General features: G+C 34.8%; 1 protein-coding gene and 1 long non-coding RNA gene across 3 annotated transcripts in view; one reads left to right on the forward strand and one right to left on the reverse strand.

The window, feature by feature from the left end:
- Positions 1–5,036: 5,036 nt before the first annotated feature.
- zmat4a (zinc finger, matrin-type 4a) overlaps positions 5,037–22,086 on the forward strand; it is a 73,936-nt gene continuing 56,886 nt past the window's right edge. Inside the window, exons 1-2 of one of the 2 annotated variants that reach the window (XM_058070341.1) lie at positions 5,037–5,118; positions 14,174–14,274. In XM_058070341.1, the coding sequence (XP_057926324.1) occupies positions 14,188–14,274 (87 nt within the window). In that variant the 5' untranslated portion in view covers positions 5,037–5,118; positions 14,174–14,187. Of the gene's footprint in view, positions 5,119–14,137; positions 14,275–22,086 lie in introns of those variants that run through there. The other variant, XM_058070340.1, reaches the window with a different exon arrangement.
- LOC131127935 (uncharacterized) overlaps positions 17,017–22,086 on the reverse strand; it is a 45,853-nt gene continuing 40,783 nt past the window's right edge. The window contains exon 5 of the long non-coding RNA XR_009129584.1: positions 17,017–17,332. This is a non-coding gene — a long non-coding RNA (uncharacterized LOC131127935). The remainder of the gene's footprint in view (positions 17,333–22,086) is intronic.

The raw sequence follows: 22,086 nt of genomic DNA on the forward strand, positions 1-22,086 counted from the left end.
GCATGTTTTTGGAATGTGGGAGGAAACCGGAGTACCCGGAGAAAACCCACGCATGCACGGGGAGAACATGCAAACTCCACACAGAGATGGCCGAGGGTGGAATTGAACCATGGTCTCCTAGCTGTGAGGTCTGTGCGCTAACCACTAGACCACCGTGCAGCCTTATATTATATTATGGCAACAAAAATAAAAATAAATAAAAATAAAAATAAAAATAAAAATAAAAATAAAAATGAAAATAAAAATAAAAATAAAAATAAAAATAAAAATAAAAATAAAAATAAAAATAAAAATAAATAAAAATCGGAATTGAACCCTGGTCTCCTAGCTGTGAGGTCACTTGCACCTGACCTTGTTAAATAAATATCATAAAAGTTCTTTACTTTGAAAGTCATTTGAATACAACTTTGAAATCCGGTCAAGTTCATTGAGGGAAAGTAATGAGTCAATTCATTGTCGGTTCCTCCGGAATTCTGGGACCGCAGTCAATATCGGAATGTGCGTCATATCAGTGTGTTAACTACTCTTTGCCTCTCACAAGTGTAGGTCACAGTGTGTGATTAATGACTCTGAGAGCCGTTAAAAAGCCAAGACGTAGGAATAACCTGAATGGAAAATAATACAGTGAAAGAATCGTTTTCTATTTTACACACAAAAGAACCTGAAGTGGACTTCACATGTGCCGTCATCCATATGGTTTTGAATACCGGCCATTAGTTTTAAGAGGATTAAGTCATTTTATCTGTGCTATTCCAGTAACTTTCTTTTTTTCAGTCCTGGATTGGATCCCTACCATGACTCCCGCTGTGCATATTTCTGACTGTATAATAGCGAGGGTGATAAAACGCTTTACTTGGCATGGACGTCCGACAAGTCAACTGACGGCATCGCCACAGACGATTAGTAACAAAAGATCTGTCATGAATACAGGGGTCTCAAACATGCGGCCCGCGGGCCAAATGTGGCCCGCAGGACACTACTTTGAGGCCCCCGCCTTGATATGAAAGTTTAATGTTAGTACGGCCCGCGTCAAGTTTGATATGGATGCTGTATGGTATCATGTACCCAGAAAAAATGATTACGTTTGATTCATGTTCATGTTAAAGGTTAAATAACTGTTAATAGTTATCCTCCCTATCCGTGTGGAAGTGGTAAGTTTTTTGGCTATTTAAGTTTAAAGGAAATAACTTGAAGGAGGGCAGAAGATCTAAACCAGGGGTCTCAAACACGCGGCCCGCGGACCAAATGTGGCCCGGAGGACACTAGTTTGAGACCCCCGCCTTGATATGAAAGTTTAATGTTAGTGCGGGCCCGCGCAAGTTTGATATGGATGCTGTATGGTATCATGTACCCAGAAAAAATTATTACGTTTGATTCATGTTCATGTTAAAGGTTAAATAACTGTTAATAGTTATCCTCCCTATCCGTGTGGAAGTGGTAAGTTTTTGGCTATTTAAGTTGAAAGGAAATAACTTGAAGGCTACCGTTTAGGTCGCTAGCTCTCTAGTTTGCGAGTTAGCATGTGTCTCAAGACCCTGCAGTTGCGCAATATGTTGTAAATAAAAAGAGTATAAATGTGACTATAGTCGTGTTTTGTCATGTCTACAGGGCTCTAATAATGCTTTGTTCATTTTAATCTGAAAAAAATCATTTGTCTAAGTTTTTATTTTTGCCGTTTTATTATTATTATTATTATATTTATTTATTACTGAGTGATTAATTTTCTTTTTCGTACTAAGACTGCTGCCCCCTCGACCCAGACCCGGATAAATGTAGGTAAATGGATGGATGGATGGATGGACAGATAGAACCAGATGAATGACGCTAACCAAGGTTGCAGTAATTTGGATGCAGTAGTGTAGTTGAATACATAAAACACCTTCATAATACTATATGGAGCATACCAACTCTTGGGTGTTAGTACTCTACATAGAGAAAAGGTATTGGGAAAATACAGATTTGGTGTTTATGACCATTTTTTGAACTTTAGTGGGGTCAGAGTTCACTCATATTTTGGACGACTCTGGTCTAGTTCATTGCAAAGGTGTTTTGGGCTTGAGATCAGAATCGTGAAACTCTTCCGTAACATCCGACCGACTTTATATGGATCCTGGTTTTTTTACGCTGGGACGCAGTCATGCTGGAACAAAAAAAAAAAAAAAGGGCCTTCCCTAAACTTTTCCACAAAGTTAAAGACCTACAATTTTCAAAAACATCACGGTAAGATGGTAAGAATTAAAATTCAAGGGGGAAGAAAAAGGTGCTGAGTCATATTATGGCTTATAAATGAATGTAATAAAGATGATGAAGTGATTTTGAATGAGAGTGTCTGGTGTGGGAATAATACTTGTGTCTTTGAGCAATCATAACTCTAAGACAGACAGGGGTCTCAAACTCAATTTACCTGGGGGGCCACTGGAGCTAGGGTCTGGGTCAGGTTTAAAAAAAAAAAAACGCATTTATTAAAAACGAAATTTTTTTAAAAACTTCGCTTTGGTTCAAATTTTCTACAAGAAAAGCTCTGATAAAACAAATATCTTAATTTTTTTATTTTTCTACACAAAATAAAATGAAAAATAAATAAACAAATCAAGAATAAAGAAAATCAATCAATCAGTAGTAAATAAATAAATATAATAATAATAATAAAATGGCAAATAATTAAAAATTAAGAAACCACATATAGTTGGTGGGTAGACAAATTATTTTTTTTCAGATTAAAATGAACAAAGCATTATTAGAGCCCTGTAGACATGACAAAACACGACTATAGTCACATTTAAAAAAAAGGTTTAAAAAAAACGCATTTATTAAAAACAGAAAAAATTAAAAAAATTAAAAACTTCTGCTATACCCTACACTTTTTGAGTGCTTCGGTTCCGGTTTTCTCAAATATTTTAATTTTTATTTACTACACAAAATAAGATGAAAAAAAAGAAAATCAATCAATCAGTAATAAATAAATATAATAATAACAATAAAACAACAAATAATAAAAACTTAACAAACCACATATAGTTGGTGGGTAGACAAATTATTTTTTTTTTCAGATTAAAATTAACAGTATTAACAGTTATTTAACCTTTAACATGAACATTAATGAAACTTAACCATTTTACCCAATTAGCAAGTTAGCATCGTTAGCATCTAGGACACAGCCTTAAGCTGTCATTTCAAGGGTACATGATACCATACAGCATCCATAGCAAAGTCTAACATTAAACTTTCATATCAATGTAGGGGGGCCTCAAACTAGCGTCCCAGGTGCCGCATTTGGCCCGCGGGCCGCAAGTTTGAGACCCTTTCCTCTAAGACATCCATCAAAATGACGAATCCGCTACAACAAAAATGTACTTGATGGAATTCTGCTATTTAAAATGTATGACTGCATGCGCGTACTACATAAATTATTCTCCACCCAACAAAAAGGAAATACTTCAAAGCTCATAAAAAAAAAATCACCTGAGGCTGGTTTGCACCCTGTGATGAGATGATCAGGTATGTACATGATAATTTACTATCATTTCTTCAAAAACATGCCTGACGATACTTTTCATTTGTACTGATGAAAACCTCTTCTGTCTGTTTATATAAAACAAGTAGCGCTTCCAGATGAGAGGAGAATGCAGGACATGTGGCCCGCAGGACACTAGTTTGAGACCCCCGCCTTGATATGAAAGTTTAATGTTAGTGCAGCCCCGCGTCAAGTTTGATATGGATGCTGTATGGTATCATGTACCCAGAAAAAATTATTACGTTTGATTCATGTTCATGTTAAAGGTTAAATAACTGTTAATAGTTATCCTCCCTATCCGTGTGGAAGTGGTAAGTTGAGATGGCCGAGGGTGGAATTGAACGCCGGTCTCTTAGCTGTGAGGTCTACACGCTAACCACTCGACCACCGTGCAGCCCAATTTACATATTAATTTCATTCATTCATTCATTTTCTACCGCTTTTTCCTCACGAAGGTCGCGGGGGGTGCTGGAGCCTATCCCAGCTGTCTTCGGGCGAGAGGCGGGGTTCACCCTGGACTGGTGGCCAGGTGGGATTGAACCCTGGTCTCCTAGCTGTGAGGTCTGCGCGCTAACCCCTAGACCACCGTGCCGCCCCTTGATGTTGACATTCTCTTCCTATTTCGATCAACACTTACAGTAAGAGTGACTGTTTTAATTATTGGATTAGCTTCTGCTGTGGACTGTATGGACGTTTGTTGTTCCAGCTGAGGAATAAAGTCACTGACAACATAATCTGCCCGAAATTATTTCCTGAATTTTAACTGATTCATAATCTAAAAGGCAAATAATTTTTTTAAAATAATTTAATAATAATTTATTATTAATTATTAATTATTATTAATAATTATTAATTTTTAACAATAATTTTATTTAATAATTCATTCAGAATTAGATTGAGTTGTGCGAAGTTGCTTCAGGTTGATATGGGATCATTTATCATTTTCAAGATGCTAACACTCCATTTGGCTTATTTCGTAGCAAAGAAGCACTACACTATTGAATTCGAGAAGTAACTCATGGCAAAACCGGAAGGTGGTCTTCATGTTGATCTTTGGCACGATCACGTTTTCCGACAAAGTAAACGTGAATTTAAGTGTTTATTTATCACTTTCATTCATCGTTTATATGTATTTCTATGCATTTTTAATCGTTTTCTCTTTCCTTTAAAACGCTAATTATAAAATGATAAAAATTTGTTTATGTTTGTGGCTCGTTGCAATGGATTAATCCCTGTGGGCACCACTCTCTTTTCTCTTTTCCATTTCAAAGGCCGCGCCACAAGATACTCGACTCTTTCATGTCGACGCAAGAGAGGGAAACCCCGCATAAAATCACGACTCGATACTTAAAGGCGTACATAAATCTTAATTATGGAAAAGCCCTGCACACATCACAGTAAGTGGAATCAGTGAATTGTAGGTTATATGAGGGTTTTTTTTTTTTTTTTAATGTGGAAACAGTTTCATGTTTGTCAAGAGTTAAGTCGGCCTTGTGAGGATGACTGAAGGAACGGAACAAAACACACCTTTTCATTTTCTGATTTTTATGGCACCGTATCAGTCAGTATTGTTTCGCAGTACTCTTCGTGACAGACCACGACAGGTACTGCATTTTTATTTGGATTCTTCTACTGTTCACCGCACTTCTGTCTGCTTCTTTGTTGTCTGTGATTCATCTTATATACTCAGCTTTGTTCATTTATGAAGATGTTTTTCAAAAATATTATTATACATTTTATTTTTTATTATACCTTTTCTCCATTGTAGGATTTTTCCCCCCATTTTTATTGTTTTTATTTTACAAATATTATATTTGTATATATATTTGCAAATATAAAAAAACATGTATATGTTTTTTTTGCTTGTAATATGATGACTTTTCCCCATAACATTTCGATTTTTAATTAATATTATAATTTTGTATTACTTATTATTATACGTTTTATTTTTTATTATACCTTTTCTCCATTGTAGGATTCCCCCCCCCCATTTTTATTGTTTTTATTTTACAAATATTATATTTGTATAAATATTTTGCAAATATAAAAAACATGTATATGTTTTTTTTTTGCTTGTAATATGATGACTTTTTCCCATAACATTTCGATTTTTAATTAATATTATAATTTCGTATTACTTATTATTATACGTTTTATTTTTTATTATACCTTTTCTCCATTGTAGGATTCCCCCCCCCCATTTTTATTGTTTTTATTTTACAAATATTATATTTGTATATATATTTGCAAATATAAAAAAACATGTATATGTTTTTTTTGCTTGTAATATGATGACTTTTTCCCATAACATTTCGATTTTTAATTAATATTATAATTTCGTATTACTTATTATTATATGTTTTATTTTTTATTATACCTTTTCTCCATTGTAGGATCCCCACCCCCCCCAATTTTTACTGTTTTTATTTTACAAATATTATATTTGTATATATATTTGCAAATATAAAAAAACATGTATATGTTTTTTTTGCTTGTAATATGATGACTTTTTCCCATAACATTTCGATTTTTAATTAATATTATAATTTCGTATTACTTATTATTATACATTTTATTTTTTATTATACATTTTCTCCATTGTAGGATTCCCCCCCCCCCATTTTTATTGTTTTTATTTTACAAATATTATATTTGTATATATATTTGCAAATATAAAAAAACATGTATATGTTTTTTTTGCTTGTAATATGATGACTTTTTCCCATAACATTTCGATTTTTAATTAATATTATAATTTCGTATTACTTATTATTATACATTTTATTTTTTATTATACATTTTCTCCATTGTAGGATTCCCCCCCCCCGCATTTTTATTGTTTTTATTTTACAAATATTATATTTGTATATATATTTGCAAATATAAAAAAACATGTATATGTTTTTTTTGCTTGTAATATGATGACTTTTTCCCATAACGTTTCGATTTTACTGTCATAATATTATAATTTCGTATTACTTATTATATTACGTTTTATTTTTTATTATACATTTTCTCCATTGTAGGATCCCCCCCCCTCCCATTTCTATTGATTTTATTTTACAAATATTATATTTGGAAAAAAAAACATATGCATGTATATGTTCAAAAAACATATACATGTTTTTTTTCTTGTAATATGATGACTTTTTCCCATAACATTTAGATTTTACTGTCATAATATTATAATTTTGTAATATTATTCAATCCAATCCACTTTATTTATACAGCACATTTTATATACAGAGTTTCCAAAGTGCTGCACAAAAAAATGAATGCATAAAATAAAATAAAAATAAAATACAATAAATAAAAGTAAAAATTGAATTTAATCCAAAACTAAAAGATCAAATGAGAAATAAAATAGTAAAATAGATATTAAAATATTACAAACAAGAAGCAAAGCAATAAAAGTATAAAAAATAAAAACAATTAAAATAAAAAGAAAGAATTATAACATTTTCATAGGACAATAATATTTTCTTCTACAGTTCAACTTTCATTTTAATTAATTAGATTTGTATTTTTATTTTAAGAGTTGTTTTTTTCATAATATTATGATTTTATTCTTGTAAAATTAGGACTTTATTTTCGTCATATTTCACCTTTGTTCTCTTAAAATTGCTGCTGCGTTTTTCTATTTTTGCTGAATTTTTTATTTTTTATTTTCTGTAAGCTGTAGGCGACAAATGAAACTTTGGACACCCCTAATGTAAGAAATTAAATGTTACGTGACAAGCTTTCGATTTGGAACAATGCAGAAAGAAATGATGCATCGTCAAATATGTTTTCAAAATAAAATGTACTCAACAAAATGAAGTTCAGTTTTCAAAAGTGAAAGAAAAAGTCGACACAGCTGACCTGAAGTGGCTGACACAGGATAAAGGTTCATCTAACAAACATGGCAGTCTGGTCCACGGCTGCAGGCATCTCATAAGTTGAGATCCCGTTGCCTATTTATTTACTCTGATATCCAATCCAAACACAGGGCTTCTTTGTCCTCGCTGTGCTCCCCAGTGGGGTGCCAAGTCTAACATGCCGGGCTGGCAGGCCTCCATCTTCACCAGTAAGCTCCCTCCGACTCTCGCTGCAGCCTGCACGGAGATGCGATGCCCTCATAGATGTGCTTTGTCAGCACTTTTTCTTAGATTGGTCCTAAATCAGTCCCTCCAGAATGTTGTTTTGAGTTGTGTGCTTGCATGCCAGATGTCGTTTTAGGAGTTTGTGAAAGTTGTAATATAGTTGCCTTTATTTTTATTTTTATTTTTATTTTTATTTTTATTTATTTAGTTATTTAGTTAGTTATTTTTATTTTTATTTTTATTTTTATTTTTATTTTTATTTTTATTTTTATTTTTATTTTTATTTTTATTTTTATTTTTATTTATTTATTTTTATTTTTATTTTTATTTTTATTTTTATTTTTATTTTTATTGGTATTTATTTATTTATTTATTTATTTTTTTATTTTTATTTTTATTTTTATTTTTATTTTTATTTTTATTTTTATTTTTATTTTTATTTATTTTCATTTATTTATTTTTATTTTTATTTTTATTTTTATTTTTATTTTTATTTTTATTTTTATTTTTATTTTTATTTTTATTTTTATTTTTATTTTTATTTTTATTTTTATTTTTATTTTTATTTTTATTTTTTTTTATTTTTATTTTTATTTTTTTTATTTAGTTATTTATTTATTTTATTTTTATTTTTATTTTTATTTTTATTTTTATTTTTATTTTTATTTTTATTTTTATTTATTTATATTTTTATTTTTATTTTTATTTTTATTTTTATTTTTATTTTTATTTTTATTTTTATTTTTATTTTTATTTTTATTTTTATTTTTATTTTTATTTTTATTTTTATTTTTATTTTTATTTTTATTTTTATTTTTATTTATTTTATTTTTATTTATTTATATTTTTATTTATTTATATTTATATTTATATTTATATTTATATTTATATTTATATTTATATTTATATTTATATTTATATTTATATTTATATTTATATTTATATTTATATTTATATTTATATTCGCTCCAGCGGCCCCCAAGTAAATTGAGTTTGAGACCCCTGCTCTATGTAGTCTGTTGTTGAAGGGTCTGCGTCAATTGCACGCTACAACCACAGGGTGGTGCTGTTGTGCCAAAAAACTAAAAAAAAAGTTTTTACACTCCTCAACCACTTCTTTTACTTTATCTTCATGTACATGAAAAAAATGTATGTTACATGACAAAATAACATCTTATAAAGTTTTCAAAAAAGTACTTTGCAGTTATGATGGAAAAAGTTCAAATTGTTATTATTTATTCATCATTGGGAATAAGCTTAGATGAGCCCGGGGTCCAAATCTCTGTGTGGTTGATCGTTTGTTTAACTATGGGCTATCGATCTGTTTAGTGCATGCATCTGTGCTGACCCCCCCCCCCATCCTGTCAACTGTATCCTCCCCAGAGAACCATGCAGACGCACTCCAACAAGCCGTTCTGCTGACTGAACGTGTTTATCAGCAGCTGCAGGGTCCACGAATACAAGGACTGTTTCAGCAAGGACATCTGAATGTCCATAATGTCCATCAATCCATTTTCTATGCTGCTTATCCTTAGTAGAGTCGCAGGGGGTATGCTGGAGCCTATCCCAGCTGTCTTCAGGTGAGAGGCGGGGTACACCCTGGACTGGTGGCCAGCCAGCCAATCACAGGGCACATATAGACAAACAACCATTCACACTCACATTCATACCTATGGACAATTTGGAGTGGCTAATTAACCTAGCATGTTTTTTGGAATGTGGGAGGAAACCGGAATACCCGGAGAAAACCTACGCATGCATGGGGAGAACATGCAAACTCGAGGGTGGAATCGAACTCGGGTCTCCTAGCTGTGATGCCCGCGCGCGAATCACTCGTCGTGCAGCCCTAATATCAAACATCAATATATCAAATAAGATATATCGCAGCAGTGATGGCTGAGGGTGGGATTGAACTCGGGTCTCCTCGCTGTGAGGTCTGTGCGCTAGCCACTTGACCACCGTGCAGCCTTATATTATATTATGGCAACTAAAAATAAAAATAAAAATAAAAATAAAAATAAAAATAAAAATAAAAATAAAAATAAAAATAAAAATAAAAATAAAAATAAAAATAAAAATAAAAATAAAAATAAAAAAAAAAATAAAAATAAAAAAAATTAAAATTAAAATTAAAATTAAAATTAAAATTAAAATTAAAATTAAAATTAAAATTAAAATTAAAATTAAAATTAAACTATATTACAAACTTTCACAAACTCCTAAAACGACATCTGGCATCTGGCAAAAATAAAAATAAAAATAAAAATAAAAATAAAAATAAAAATAAAAATAAAAATAAAAATAAAAATAAAAATAAAAATAAAAATAAAAATAAAAATAAAAATAAAGAAAATAAAAATAAAAATAAAAATAAAAATAAAAATAAAAATAAAAATAAAAATAAAAATAAAAATAAAAATAAAAATAAAAATAAAAATAAAAATAAAAATAAAAATAAAAATAAAAATGAGGTCTGTGCGCTAACCACTCGACCACCGTGCCACCCCACAAAAATAATATGAACATCTAATATGAATTAATGGATAGTTATTGCAAATAATCCACCCCCCCCCCCCAAAAAAAAAATCCAAAGTTCAATAAAGAAATGATGGCTTCTGCCATCTTTGTGACAGAAGGACAGCTGCCGAGATGGTGCCTCATTCAACTGTTCCTTTCAAGGACAGTCAATCTGACGGCCGTGGTGTTGGCTCGGTTGCTACGGGCAACCGAGGAAAGATTGACTGATGACGGCGCTTCGTGTGGCAGCTCAAAATGAAAACGAGTCAGAAGCCGAAACAGGCGTGCGTGCTTGCAGGCCGACATGGTGGCTCCGCACAAACAATTTGGGCCGGTTGGGAAGAGATAAACTGCAACTGCCTGCTCTGATCAGACGTAAAACAACCCCATTCTGGCACGAATGCTGGGACTCCGAGGTGAGAATTCATTGTCAATGAAGAAATGATTCCTGCTGGTTTTCCCCGGGGGGAGACCAGTGGAATTATATTCTTCCCACAGGCAGGGATTTCAACCATAAATCACAACCTTTAGGAATGTCCTATATCTTGCTGCTCTTGGGGTCCTGCCTTTTTTTTTCTTAGCCTTACTCGCTAAGTGCAGCAGATTTTTCACAAGCATTTTTGCAAAGTGCTTTGCAAATTTAATCATGCAGCCTTGCTTTGAAGAAGGGATTTTTAAAAAATTATGTAAAACTAAAACAAAAAAAACGGTGAAGCGAGAGGCGGGGTAGACCCTAAACTGGTGGCCAGCCAATCACAGGGCACATATAGACAAACAACCATTCACACTCACATTCATACCTATGGACAATTTGGAGTGGCTAATTAACCTAGCATGTTTTTGGAATGTGGGAGGAAACCGGAGTACCCGGAGAAAACCCACGCATGCACGGGGAGAACATGCAAACTCCACACAGAGATGGCCGAGGGTGGAATTGAACCCTGGTCTCCTAGCTGTGAGGTCTGTGCGCTAACCACTTGAACACCGTGCAGCCTTATATTATATCATGACAACAAAATAAAAATAAAAATAAAAATAAAAATAAAAATAAAAATAAAAATAAAAATAAAAATAAAAATAAAAATAAAAATAAAAATAAAAATAAAAATAAAAATAAAAATAAAAATAAAAATAAAAATAAAAATAAAAATAAAAAAAAAAAAAATAAAAATCTGTGCACTAACCACTCGACAGCCGTGCCGCCAACTTTTTAGCATTTTGCCAAAAATATTTTTAATTACGGTCAAGTGGTTAGATGATGAGTGTGAATGGTTGTTTGTCAATATGTGCCCTGTGATTGGCTGGTGACCAGCTGGGATAGGCTCCAGCACCCCCCGCGACCCTCGTGAGGAAAAGCGGTAGAAAATGAATGAATGAATAATTAACCTAGTTGTTTTTGGAATGTGGGAGGAAACCGGAGTACCCGGAGAAAACCCACGCATGCACGGGGAGAACATGCAAACTCCACACAGAGATGGCAGAGGGTGGAATTGAACCCTGGTCTCCTAGCTGTGAGGTCTGCGCGCTAACCACTGGATCGCCGTGCCTCCAAATTTTTGCGAAATTTTTTTTTGCCAAAAATATTTTTAATTACCGTCGAGTGGTTAGTGCTGATTATGAGTGTGAATGGTTGTTTGTCTATATATGCCCTGTGATTGGCTGACAGCTGGGATAGGCTCCAGCACCCCCGCGACCCTCGTGAGGAAAACGCAGTAGAAAATGAATGAATGAATGCTAAAAAGTCACATAGCGGCCACCAAGTTTCCTGTTGCACACAGCTAGCTTTTAGCAATAAATTAAAGATATTTTCTCTGGCCTTTGCTACACTAGTTTTTCTCCCTCCCCCCCCCCCCCATGTGAATCAGGACTGACCTGGTATTCTGACCTAGATGAAATCATCAGGAGAGAGAGAGAGAGACCGACTAAGAAGAAGATTTGACAAATGATCATAATGGATACAATTTGCACATACATGTTGCACTGCAGCTATACGGCCTTCCACGCCTCATTGTGTGGATGAGCGTTCAAACGTAGACCCAACACACATTATGGCAGTTTTGACTGATTCAGTTGAGCATCAGCTGTGGTTGTTACATTTTCCTTCACACTGCAGATGATACCAACGCACTGAATAAACGGTGACTTATTTGCAGAAAAAAAAAAACCTGTCAGTTGGCGCTTAGCATGACCAGACGATGAACTTTAATTAGTGGATTTATTATTTGGTTTTATTCTAAACTTAAGAAAAGGTTGTTAAATGTAGTGGGGAAGAAGGACAAAATAAGAAGACAACAAGTTGTTGTTCTTCTCAACAACTCAAGGTCTTCAGGGGTCTCAAACTCAATTTACTTGGGGGCCACTGGAGCTAGGGTCTGGGTGAGACTGGGCCGCATCAGGTTTTCCAAAAAAAAAAAAAAAAAAAAGACGCATTTATTAAAAACAAAATTTTTTAAAAAACTCTGATAAAACATTCCACTGTTCTCAAATATCTTATTTTTTATTTTTCTACACAAAATAAGATGAAAAATAAATAAACAAATCAAGAATAAAGAAAATCAATTAATCAGTAATAAATAAATAAATATAATAATAATAATAATAAAACGGCAAATAATAAAAACTTAAGAAACCACATATAGTTGGTGGGTGGACAAATTATTTTTTTCAGATTAAAATGAACAAAGCATTATTAGAGCCCTGTAGACATGACAAAACACGACTATAGTCACATTTATACTCTTTTTATTTACAACATATTGCGCAACTGCAGGGTCTTGAGACACATGCTAACTCGCAAACTAGACAGCTAGCGACCTAAACGGTAGCCTTCAAGTTATTTCCTTTCAACTTAAATAGCCAAAAACTTACCACTTCCACACGGATAGGGAGGATAACTATTAACAGTTATTTAACCTTTAACATGAACATGAATCAAACGTAATATTTTTTTCTGGGTACATGATACCATACAGCATCCATATCAAAAATATTAAACTTTCATATCAAGGCGGGGGGCCTCAAACTAGTGTCCTACGGGCCACATTTGTTATTTTATTTTAAAAAATCACTTGAATGTCAATCCTATAAAGTGTTTTTTTTTGTCCCTGGTTTATTAATCACACACCCAATTGCACTGTATTTATATTATTATATTATTATCCCTTTTTGCCCTTCTCAATATTACTTTTGAATTATTTATTGACTTGGTTCTTATGTGTCCGTGTGTATGTACAGTAAGAGGCAAGGGAGCTACACTAACCGAGAGTGGGGATGGGTTGGTGTGGATCCATTTTCCAGGCAGCTGAAATTGTGTACACCACTCATAATATTCTTATGATATTTCTCAAAATGACCAACAGGGGGCGGATTTTTAAAAAGGCGTAAACTGTACACTGTAAATATGTATAGTAAATGGGACAAGGATGACTTAGGAAGTCATGCTTACTGTTGATTACTGTATCCTGATTAAACTGCATTAGAATCTACTACACAGTGTATTTATTGCCAAAATCCACTTTATTCTAAAAAAATGAGAATAATAATAAAATACATTGTCATACAGTGCAGTGAATACTATTACCTTGGGCGACTTGTAATGAGAAGAATTAAAGTAATTATTTAATAATTATCTAAGAAAGGATACTTTTTTAGCACGACACAGGGATCCAGGCAGCAACGCAGGGACCGTCTATAAATGTTTTCTTCTTCTCTGTATTATCGTTCAATGTTGTAAATCCCGCAGTAAGAAAAGTAGCTATTGGCTTAATGACTTGAATGGAATTTGCATATGAGATGTAGGAAACAGATTAAAAAATGGATTAAAACACCTTGATTGGGTTTAAAATTACAATAATAATAATGGTTATTATGTTTAATTCCTGTATTTGGCACAAGTTTAAACGATATAAGCTGTCACTCCCTGCACTTGCTGGAAATGTGTTGATAAAGGCTCTCGACCAATAGGATTGCAGGTGGGCGGGGCATAGACGAAGATTGTACTATAATGAAGTACCGCTGCCAGAAGTAAAAAGCATCTCCCGCTCTCTCTGTCGCCATCCAGGCTGCTCCCGGTTCATGGATTATACACTTTCCCTCCAAGTGCAACATCAGCTGGCGGTGTTCCCGACACACTTCTACCGGGGCTACAGTGTGGAGTTACAGGTACGGCTACACTTTTCTTCCCTCCTTTATTCCGCGTGGAGCAGTGAACGTTTACCACAACATGTCTACCGTGTTGCATGCTGCAATATTCTTCCTATGGCGGGAATGAGGCGGCGCGTGCTTGTTTGTGGTGCACGTGTGTGTCTTAAAGTGACAGGAACCAGCCGGTGCATGTTGACCTCATAGCGCATAAACAGGTCCTGCGTGCGGCTGCTGTGACCTGAGGGTCGCCCCCCACTCTATATATTTTAATGAATGGCTTTTTTAATGTAGTCGTAAAAGGTCGTTCACACCATACATTAAAAAATGCATTCAACTTTTACCGTGATTGCATATTTAGATCAAACATTATTGAACACCACCCCCCCTGCTCCTCGGAGACCACGTGATTGTCTCAAGGTGACATTTAAGGTTGATGAGACAATGATGTTGCTTCCCCACCTTTGCATGGTTGGTGGTGATAAGAAGTGCAGTTTAGCCCAAAATAACTCACATTGGGGGTTAAAGTGATTAAAAAAAATATTTGGTGGATAGGATTTATTTGAAAAAGTATCAAAATACATTAAGGAATATTACTACAGAAGCATACATACTTTAAAACTTCACTCTTTCTCAATACACGTATGTCCAAGTTGATTAGAACGTTGCTGACTATAATATAAATGATTATTTACAAGTGGAGCCCGGCATATAGTACCTGCTAATTGGCAAGAAACACATCTCATTCACTCCAACTCGGTAAAAAATACCTTATATTGTACTGTGCTGATACAGGTAAAAATGCACAGCATACATGTACTACTGTTAACCCCCCCCCCCCCCCCCCCCCCACTTTCACATGTACGTATATGACTTAATATTTAACTGATATTTGTTACTCGTTGAGAGTTCGCACTTTATGTATGTATGCATGTATGTATGTATGTATGTATGTATGTATGCATGTATGTATGCATGTATGTATGTATGTATGCATGTATGCATGTATGTATGCATGTATGCATGTATGCATGTATGTATGTATGCATGCATGTACTATGCGCGTATGCATGTACTATGCATGTATGTATGTATGTATGTATGTATGTATGTATGTATGTATGTATGTATGTATGTATGTATGTATGTATGTATGCATATACTATGTATGCATGTACTATGTATGTATGTATGTATGTATGTATGTATGTATGTATGTATGTATGTATGTATGTATGTATGTATGTATGTATGTATGTATGTATGTATGTATGTATGCTTGTATGCGTGTACTATGTATGTATGTATGCATGTACTATGTATGTATGTATGCATGTATGTACTATGTATGCATGTATGTATGTACTATGTATGCATGTATGTATGTATGTATGCATGCATGCATGTATGTATGCATGCATGTATGTATGCATGCATGTATGTATGCATGCATGTATGTATGCATGCATGTATGCATGTATGCATGTACTATGTATGTATGTATGTATGTATGTATGTATGCATGTATGCTTGTATGCGTGTACTATGTATGTATGTATGCATGTACTATGTATGTATGCATGTATGCATGCATGCATGTATGTATGTATGTATGCATGCATGTATGTATGCATGCATGCATGTATGTTTGTACTATGTATGTATGTATGTATGTATGTATGTATGTATGTATGTATGTATGAATGTATGTATGTATGTACTATGTATGCATGTATGTTTGTACTATGTATGTATGTTTGTACTATGTATGTATGTATGTATGTATGTACTATGTATGCATGTATGTATGTATGTATGCATGCATGTATGTATGTATGTATGTATGTATGTATGTATGTATGTATGTACTATGTATGCATGCATGTATGTACTATGTATGCATGTATGTATGTATGTATGTATGTATGTATGTATGTATGTATGTATGTATGTATGTACTAGCCTTGAGTTCTACAAATGTAACCGTTGAATCCAATCACATCAAATCGAATCACATCGTTGTACACTTTATCAAATCATATCGAATTCTTCTGTTTTTAAAATATTATTTTTGAATCATATCTTAACCCATGTACCCTATCTAGAGGCATATCGAATCACCTAACACAAATAGATTTATATCCCTACCCTCTTGACAGGAAATAACACCCCTATAGTCTCCTTGAACATGCGTGTTGGCCACGCAGTCAGGAGATGGGGAAGACCTGTGTTCGATTCTCCGAGTTGGCATGTCCTCCTCGTGCATGCGTGGGTTAATTGGCCACTCCAAATTGTCCATAGGTATGAATGTGAGTGTGAATGGTTGTTTGTCTATATGTGCCCCTCCATTGTCATGGATGTCGGGGGTTCAGAGTTGAGTGTTAGCTTAGCATGGGTTACGGCCGCAACAGTAGCCGTAGATGATAGCGTGTTGTGAGATAATTCAAACCGGCAATATAAGCCTGTTCTTATAGCAATAAAATCTGGTGCTTGTGTGTCTTAACGAACGTTACAGTAACACCAGTGTGGAATACTACATATGGGTTTTCTAAATGTATTATATGTGTATTTTAGTTCACTTAACACATTTTATGGTACAAAAATGCTTTAAAAGAATAGGCTTTTAAACCATGATTTTTTAAAAATTGTAAAAAAAAATTGTGTAGTAAAGCCACAAAATGTGAAGTTTATAATGGTATAAGTTTCCATGAGGTATTACTCTGCTTACTGCCTAAAGAGTGCCATACAGCAGGCAAGGTAGTATTATATGGGCTGTGTGGGGGTGTTTGTGACGGATGGGGCCCCCCATCCATGACAGGAAAAGTGAGTGGCTTGGCAGCATGTTGGTCTGCTGTTGCGCCTCAGATGACATCCTGTATTGTGCATCAGACAGCGTCATGAGCCAAACTCGGCGAGTGGCTGAACAGACAATAGACAAGGTGATGGCGATCATCAATTTCATTCTTTCCACATCAAGTCCTCAGCATCGCCTTTTCTGCACACTGCCGTTAGTGATGGCCGCTGAGCACCACCACAGCCTGCTTCTGTACGATGACGTCAGGTGGACACTGGAGCGTTTCTGAGAGTAGTAATAATATAAAAATAAGTTGATAGCCATCTAAACCACAAACTAGATGACAATTTGATGACAGGACTTCTTTCTGAGACGCATATTCAAACATCTGAAAGACCTATATGTGGGACCGCAAGGCTCGTGGAGAAGATGAGTGCTTTCCAGGTCAAATTATATAATATATTATTTGTCAAAACATATAAAATATAAGCTGTAAGCATTCAATAGACAGCAGTCATGACACAACGTATTGGGGAATTGCCTTAAATTAGCTTAAAATTTAGCCAGGAATGTGTGACATGATAGAGTGCGAAACATTTCCCTCTCATTATGTGTGGAAGTGGTACGTACGTATTATGTTGTACAGAGCTCTCATCTGTATTTTGAGACATATGTTTACTACGAGGATATGCGGGTTTTATATGCTGTAACTACGTAAATATTCCCACATACCTACATTTATTGATATAGTCTATATTTAGACTATATTATATAGTATTATATTTATAGTCTAAATGTAATCTAAAATGTAATCTAATCTAAGTGATAATTTTTTTTTAATAATTTTCCGAGATTAAAGACAAATTATTATGAGAAAAAATATTTTTTGTAACATTGTGTTGAAATATTTAACAAAAAATACAGTGTTTTTTTTAAGAGAAACAAAGTTGGAATTTTTTGGGTAAATTAGTTTGGGGGAAAGTTACCGTATTTTCCGGACTATAAGTCACACTTTTTTTCATAGGTTGGCTGTTCCTGCGACTTATACTCCAGAGCGACTTATAAATTTAAAAACTGCTTTCCAGGTCAAGTTGGAACTTTTTACCTGCGTGAAGTTAAAACCCCCCAACTCACATAAAACTCTGGTAAAATAGTCGCAATAACTGTAATAACTCAAAAATGAAAGCATCGCAAATGATCATTGTAATAGCACCAAACAGCAGATACAAAGCAGAGATGATTGTGACTACAGTAAACCTCGGATATATCGGACTCGGATATATCGGAAATTCGCTCACAACGGACAGATAAAAAAGAACCAATTTTTCTGTAATGCATTTCCAATAAAAATTCATTGCATATATCGGATTTTTTTATAATGGATTTCGCCTATTTCGGACAAAATCTCCAGTCCCGTTCCAATGCATTTCCATGAAATTTCCCTCGCATATATCGGATGACCGCATCCGATTCGCCGAATCGTGACAGGCCGCTATACGACGTCATTTGCAGCGTTTGCAGCGTTGCCTGCGCGTCCAGGTACATTGGAAACATAGTCAAGGAAGTGCCTTTTTATAACGGATAAAATCCCATTTACGCATATACCGGATATAAATCCGATATATGCGTAAAACGGACATTTTCCGGTATAGGCATATAACGGATTTCGCTTATATCGTACAAAACCAGTGGGAACAATTGAATCCGATATATCCGAGGTTTACTGTATTTTGTTTTTGTTTTGATAAAATGGCTTCTGGTTGAACTTAGTTTGACCTTTGTAATAAGCTTAATAACTAAAAAAAAAAAACTAATATGCACAAAACACAAATTTTCAAAATAGTATCACTTAAATCTTTAATAACTCCAAAAGTACGACAGCATAAACAATCATTTTAATTTCCCCCAAAAGCACAAACGTAGCTCTTCCTGTTTTATTTGGAAGAATGGGAGTCGATCGATCCTTGACCCAAATGAAGGTTGTTCTGATGGCTTTAAATTGACTTCATTAAGGACTGACGCTTCAAACAATAGGAGATGGTGCTTTTTCTTCCAATTGAACAAATGAGCTTGAGGTTGTGCAGGGGCGTTAAATGGCAGCTGGTTATATGGAAATGTTGCAATGCCGAAGCCTCTCGTCTTGGTGTGTGGTAGCGACTGAGTTCTTCAACTGTAGGGACTTCAACAAAAAATGTCCATCGCAGTCAAAGTTGATTTGTGTGAATGTATTTCATGAATGACGAAGGAAATTGCCTTCGGAAAAATGATTGTTTGCTTTTTCATCTTCCAATTATTGTCTACCCCAGCCTGAGTTCTTGTTTTGAAAATCTGGGCCAACTGAATTGGTAATTGAATAGCCCCACTGTAAAGTACACAGTGCTGTTTTGTAGACACCAATGAAAGGCTGGTTTGTGCAAAGTCATCCTGCCTCATCATCATTCCGCCCGCCATTGCAATATTGCAACATTTTTACTCTTATCTAATAGAGCCGCTGGGGTCATTTATTGGATGTCTTGACTGCACTGATAATAAAGCTTTCATGCATGCATATATTTTATTGGGCAGTCTGAAATCCAAAATTCTGTTTCACTCGTGGGCGGCACGGTGGTCTAGGGGTTAGCGCGCAGACCTCACAGCTAGGAGACAAGGGTTCAATCCCACCCTCGGCATGCGTGGGTTTTCTCCGGGTACTCCGGTTTCCTCCCACATTCCAAAAACATGCTAGGTTAATTGGCGACTCCAAATTGTCCATAGGTATGAATGTGAGTGTGAATGGTTGTTTGTCTATATGTGCCCTGTGATTGGCTGGCCACCAGTCCAGGGTGTACCCCGCCTTACGCCCGAAGACAGCTGGGACCCTCGTGAGGAAAAAGCGGTAGAAAATGAATGAATGAATGAATGTTTCACTCGTACAATTCTATAACATTTTTAATATATTATTCCTCTACTTCTTTCTTTTTTTTAAATTAAGATTTACATGAAATGATGTTGGCGGCACGGCGGTCTGGTGGTTAGTGCGCAGACCTCACAGCTAGGAGACCAGGGTTCGGTCCCCGCCCTCGGCCATCTCTGTGTGGAGTTTGCATGTTCTCCCCGTGCATGCGTGGGTTTTCTCCGGGTACTCCGGTTTCCTCCCACATTCCAAAAACATGCTAGGTTAATTAGCCACTCCAAATTGTCCATAGGTATGAATGTGAGTGTGAATGGTTGTTTGTCTATATGTGCCCTGTGATTGGCTGGCGACCAGTCCAGGGTGTACCCCGCCTTACGCCCGAAGACAGCTGGGATAGGCTCCAGCACCCCTGCGACCCTTGTGAGGAAAAAGCGGTAGAAAATGAATGAATGAATGAATGTTTCACTCGTACAATTCTATAACATTTTTTTTAAATTAAGGTTTACATGAAATGATGTCGCTTTTATGGCACAAACCCAAAAGCGCCGTTTTTTGCACTGAGCCGAAACTCTCTACCGTGGCTGCAGTTTCATGTGTCATGTGTAATTATGCAAATTAGATGATGCTGTCAGTGCAGTTTTGCGGGAAACAATAGAATAATGAAACATTTCATGGGCTCCAGGTTTATTTGCGTCATGTAAAGGCTACTGTGTGCATCACCAACTCCTTTTTGCAGAATTTTGCACAAGCGGGCCTCGTCCTGGTTCAGTGGATTTCCTAGAGGATACCGGTGTCTAAAGTGCAGCCCCGGGAGCCATTTGCGGCCTGCAACAGTTTTTTTTTAATTTGCCCAAAGCATTCTAAAGTGATTTACTGTATATATATTGTTATTATAATCTGCAATAGAAGTTGTAATTTTTGGAAAATTAGGTTATGATGTCACAAGTCAAAATATTATATATTCTGAGAATAAGAAGAAAGTTGAAATATTATATTATTTAAACATATAAACATAAAATATAAGCTGTAAACATCCTGGTCAATAGACAGCAGTCATGACACAACATAATTATTATGGGTAAAAAAAAAGTTTTTGTAACATTGTATTAAACATATACAGTAAACCTCGGATATATCGGACTCGGATATATCGGAAATTCGCTCACAACGGACAGATAAAAAAGAACCAATTTTTCTGTAATGCATTTCCAATAAAAATTCATTGCATATATCGGATTTTTTATAACGGATTTCGCCTATTTCGGACAAAATCTCCAGTCCCGTTCCAATGCATTTCCATGAAATTTCCCTGGCATATATCGGATGGCCGCATCGTGGCGCTCCGATTCGCCGAATCGTGACAGGCCGCTATACGACGTCATTTGCAGCGTTTGCAGCGTTGCCTGCGCGTCCAGGTACATTGGAAACATAGTCAAGGAAGTGCCTTTTTATAACGGATAAAATCCCATTTACGCATATACCGGATATAAATCCCATATATGCGGAAAACCGACATTTTCCGGTATACGCATATGACGGATTTCGCTTATATCGGACAAAACCAGTGGGAACAATTGAATCCGATATATCCGAGGTTTACTGTATTAAACAAAAAATACAGTGTTTTTTAAGAGAAACAGGGTTGGAATTTTTTGGTACCTAATGATGCATTTTTGGCTTTGTGCGACTTATACTCCGGAGCGACTTATAGTCCAGAAAATACAGTATATTCAAGGAATAAAGTCAAAATATTAGGCAATATAGTCACAATTTTATGAAAAGAAAAATTTGAAAGATTATTTAAGAACAAAACAAAATACAATATAACAAAATAAATTAAAAAAAACAGTAAAAATGGGTAATAATCATAGCAAAAATAGACTTTTTCAGCTATGTCACAAAGCTAATATAGTGTTTTTTTATACATGTGTTGGTTTCTCAAAAATTATTTTGGGACTTTTTATAGGACATTTTGTTGGGACCACATATGTACATGTTTGATGGACCAAATATATAACTTAAAAAAAAGACTGGGTTGCACATCAGTGAACCTTTCTCAGGCTTCGTATTCGCTCTGCTTGGAAGCGACACAATACGTTGAAGCCGTCAGCTTTGTTGTCATCAGTAATTGTGTCGTTGGCTAAAA

Source organism: Doryrhamphus excisus, chromosome 4 (genome assembly GCF_030265055.1).
Source record: "Doryrhamphus excisus isolate RoL2022-K1 chromosome 4, RoL_Dexc_1.0, whole genome shotgun sequence".
In the NCBI taxonomy this organism is placed as follows: Eukaryota; Metazoa; Chordata; class Actinopteri; order Syngnathiformes; family Syngnathidae; genus Doryrhamphus; species Doryrhamphus excisus.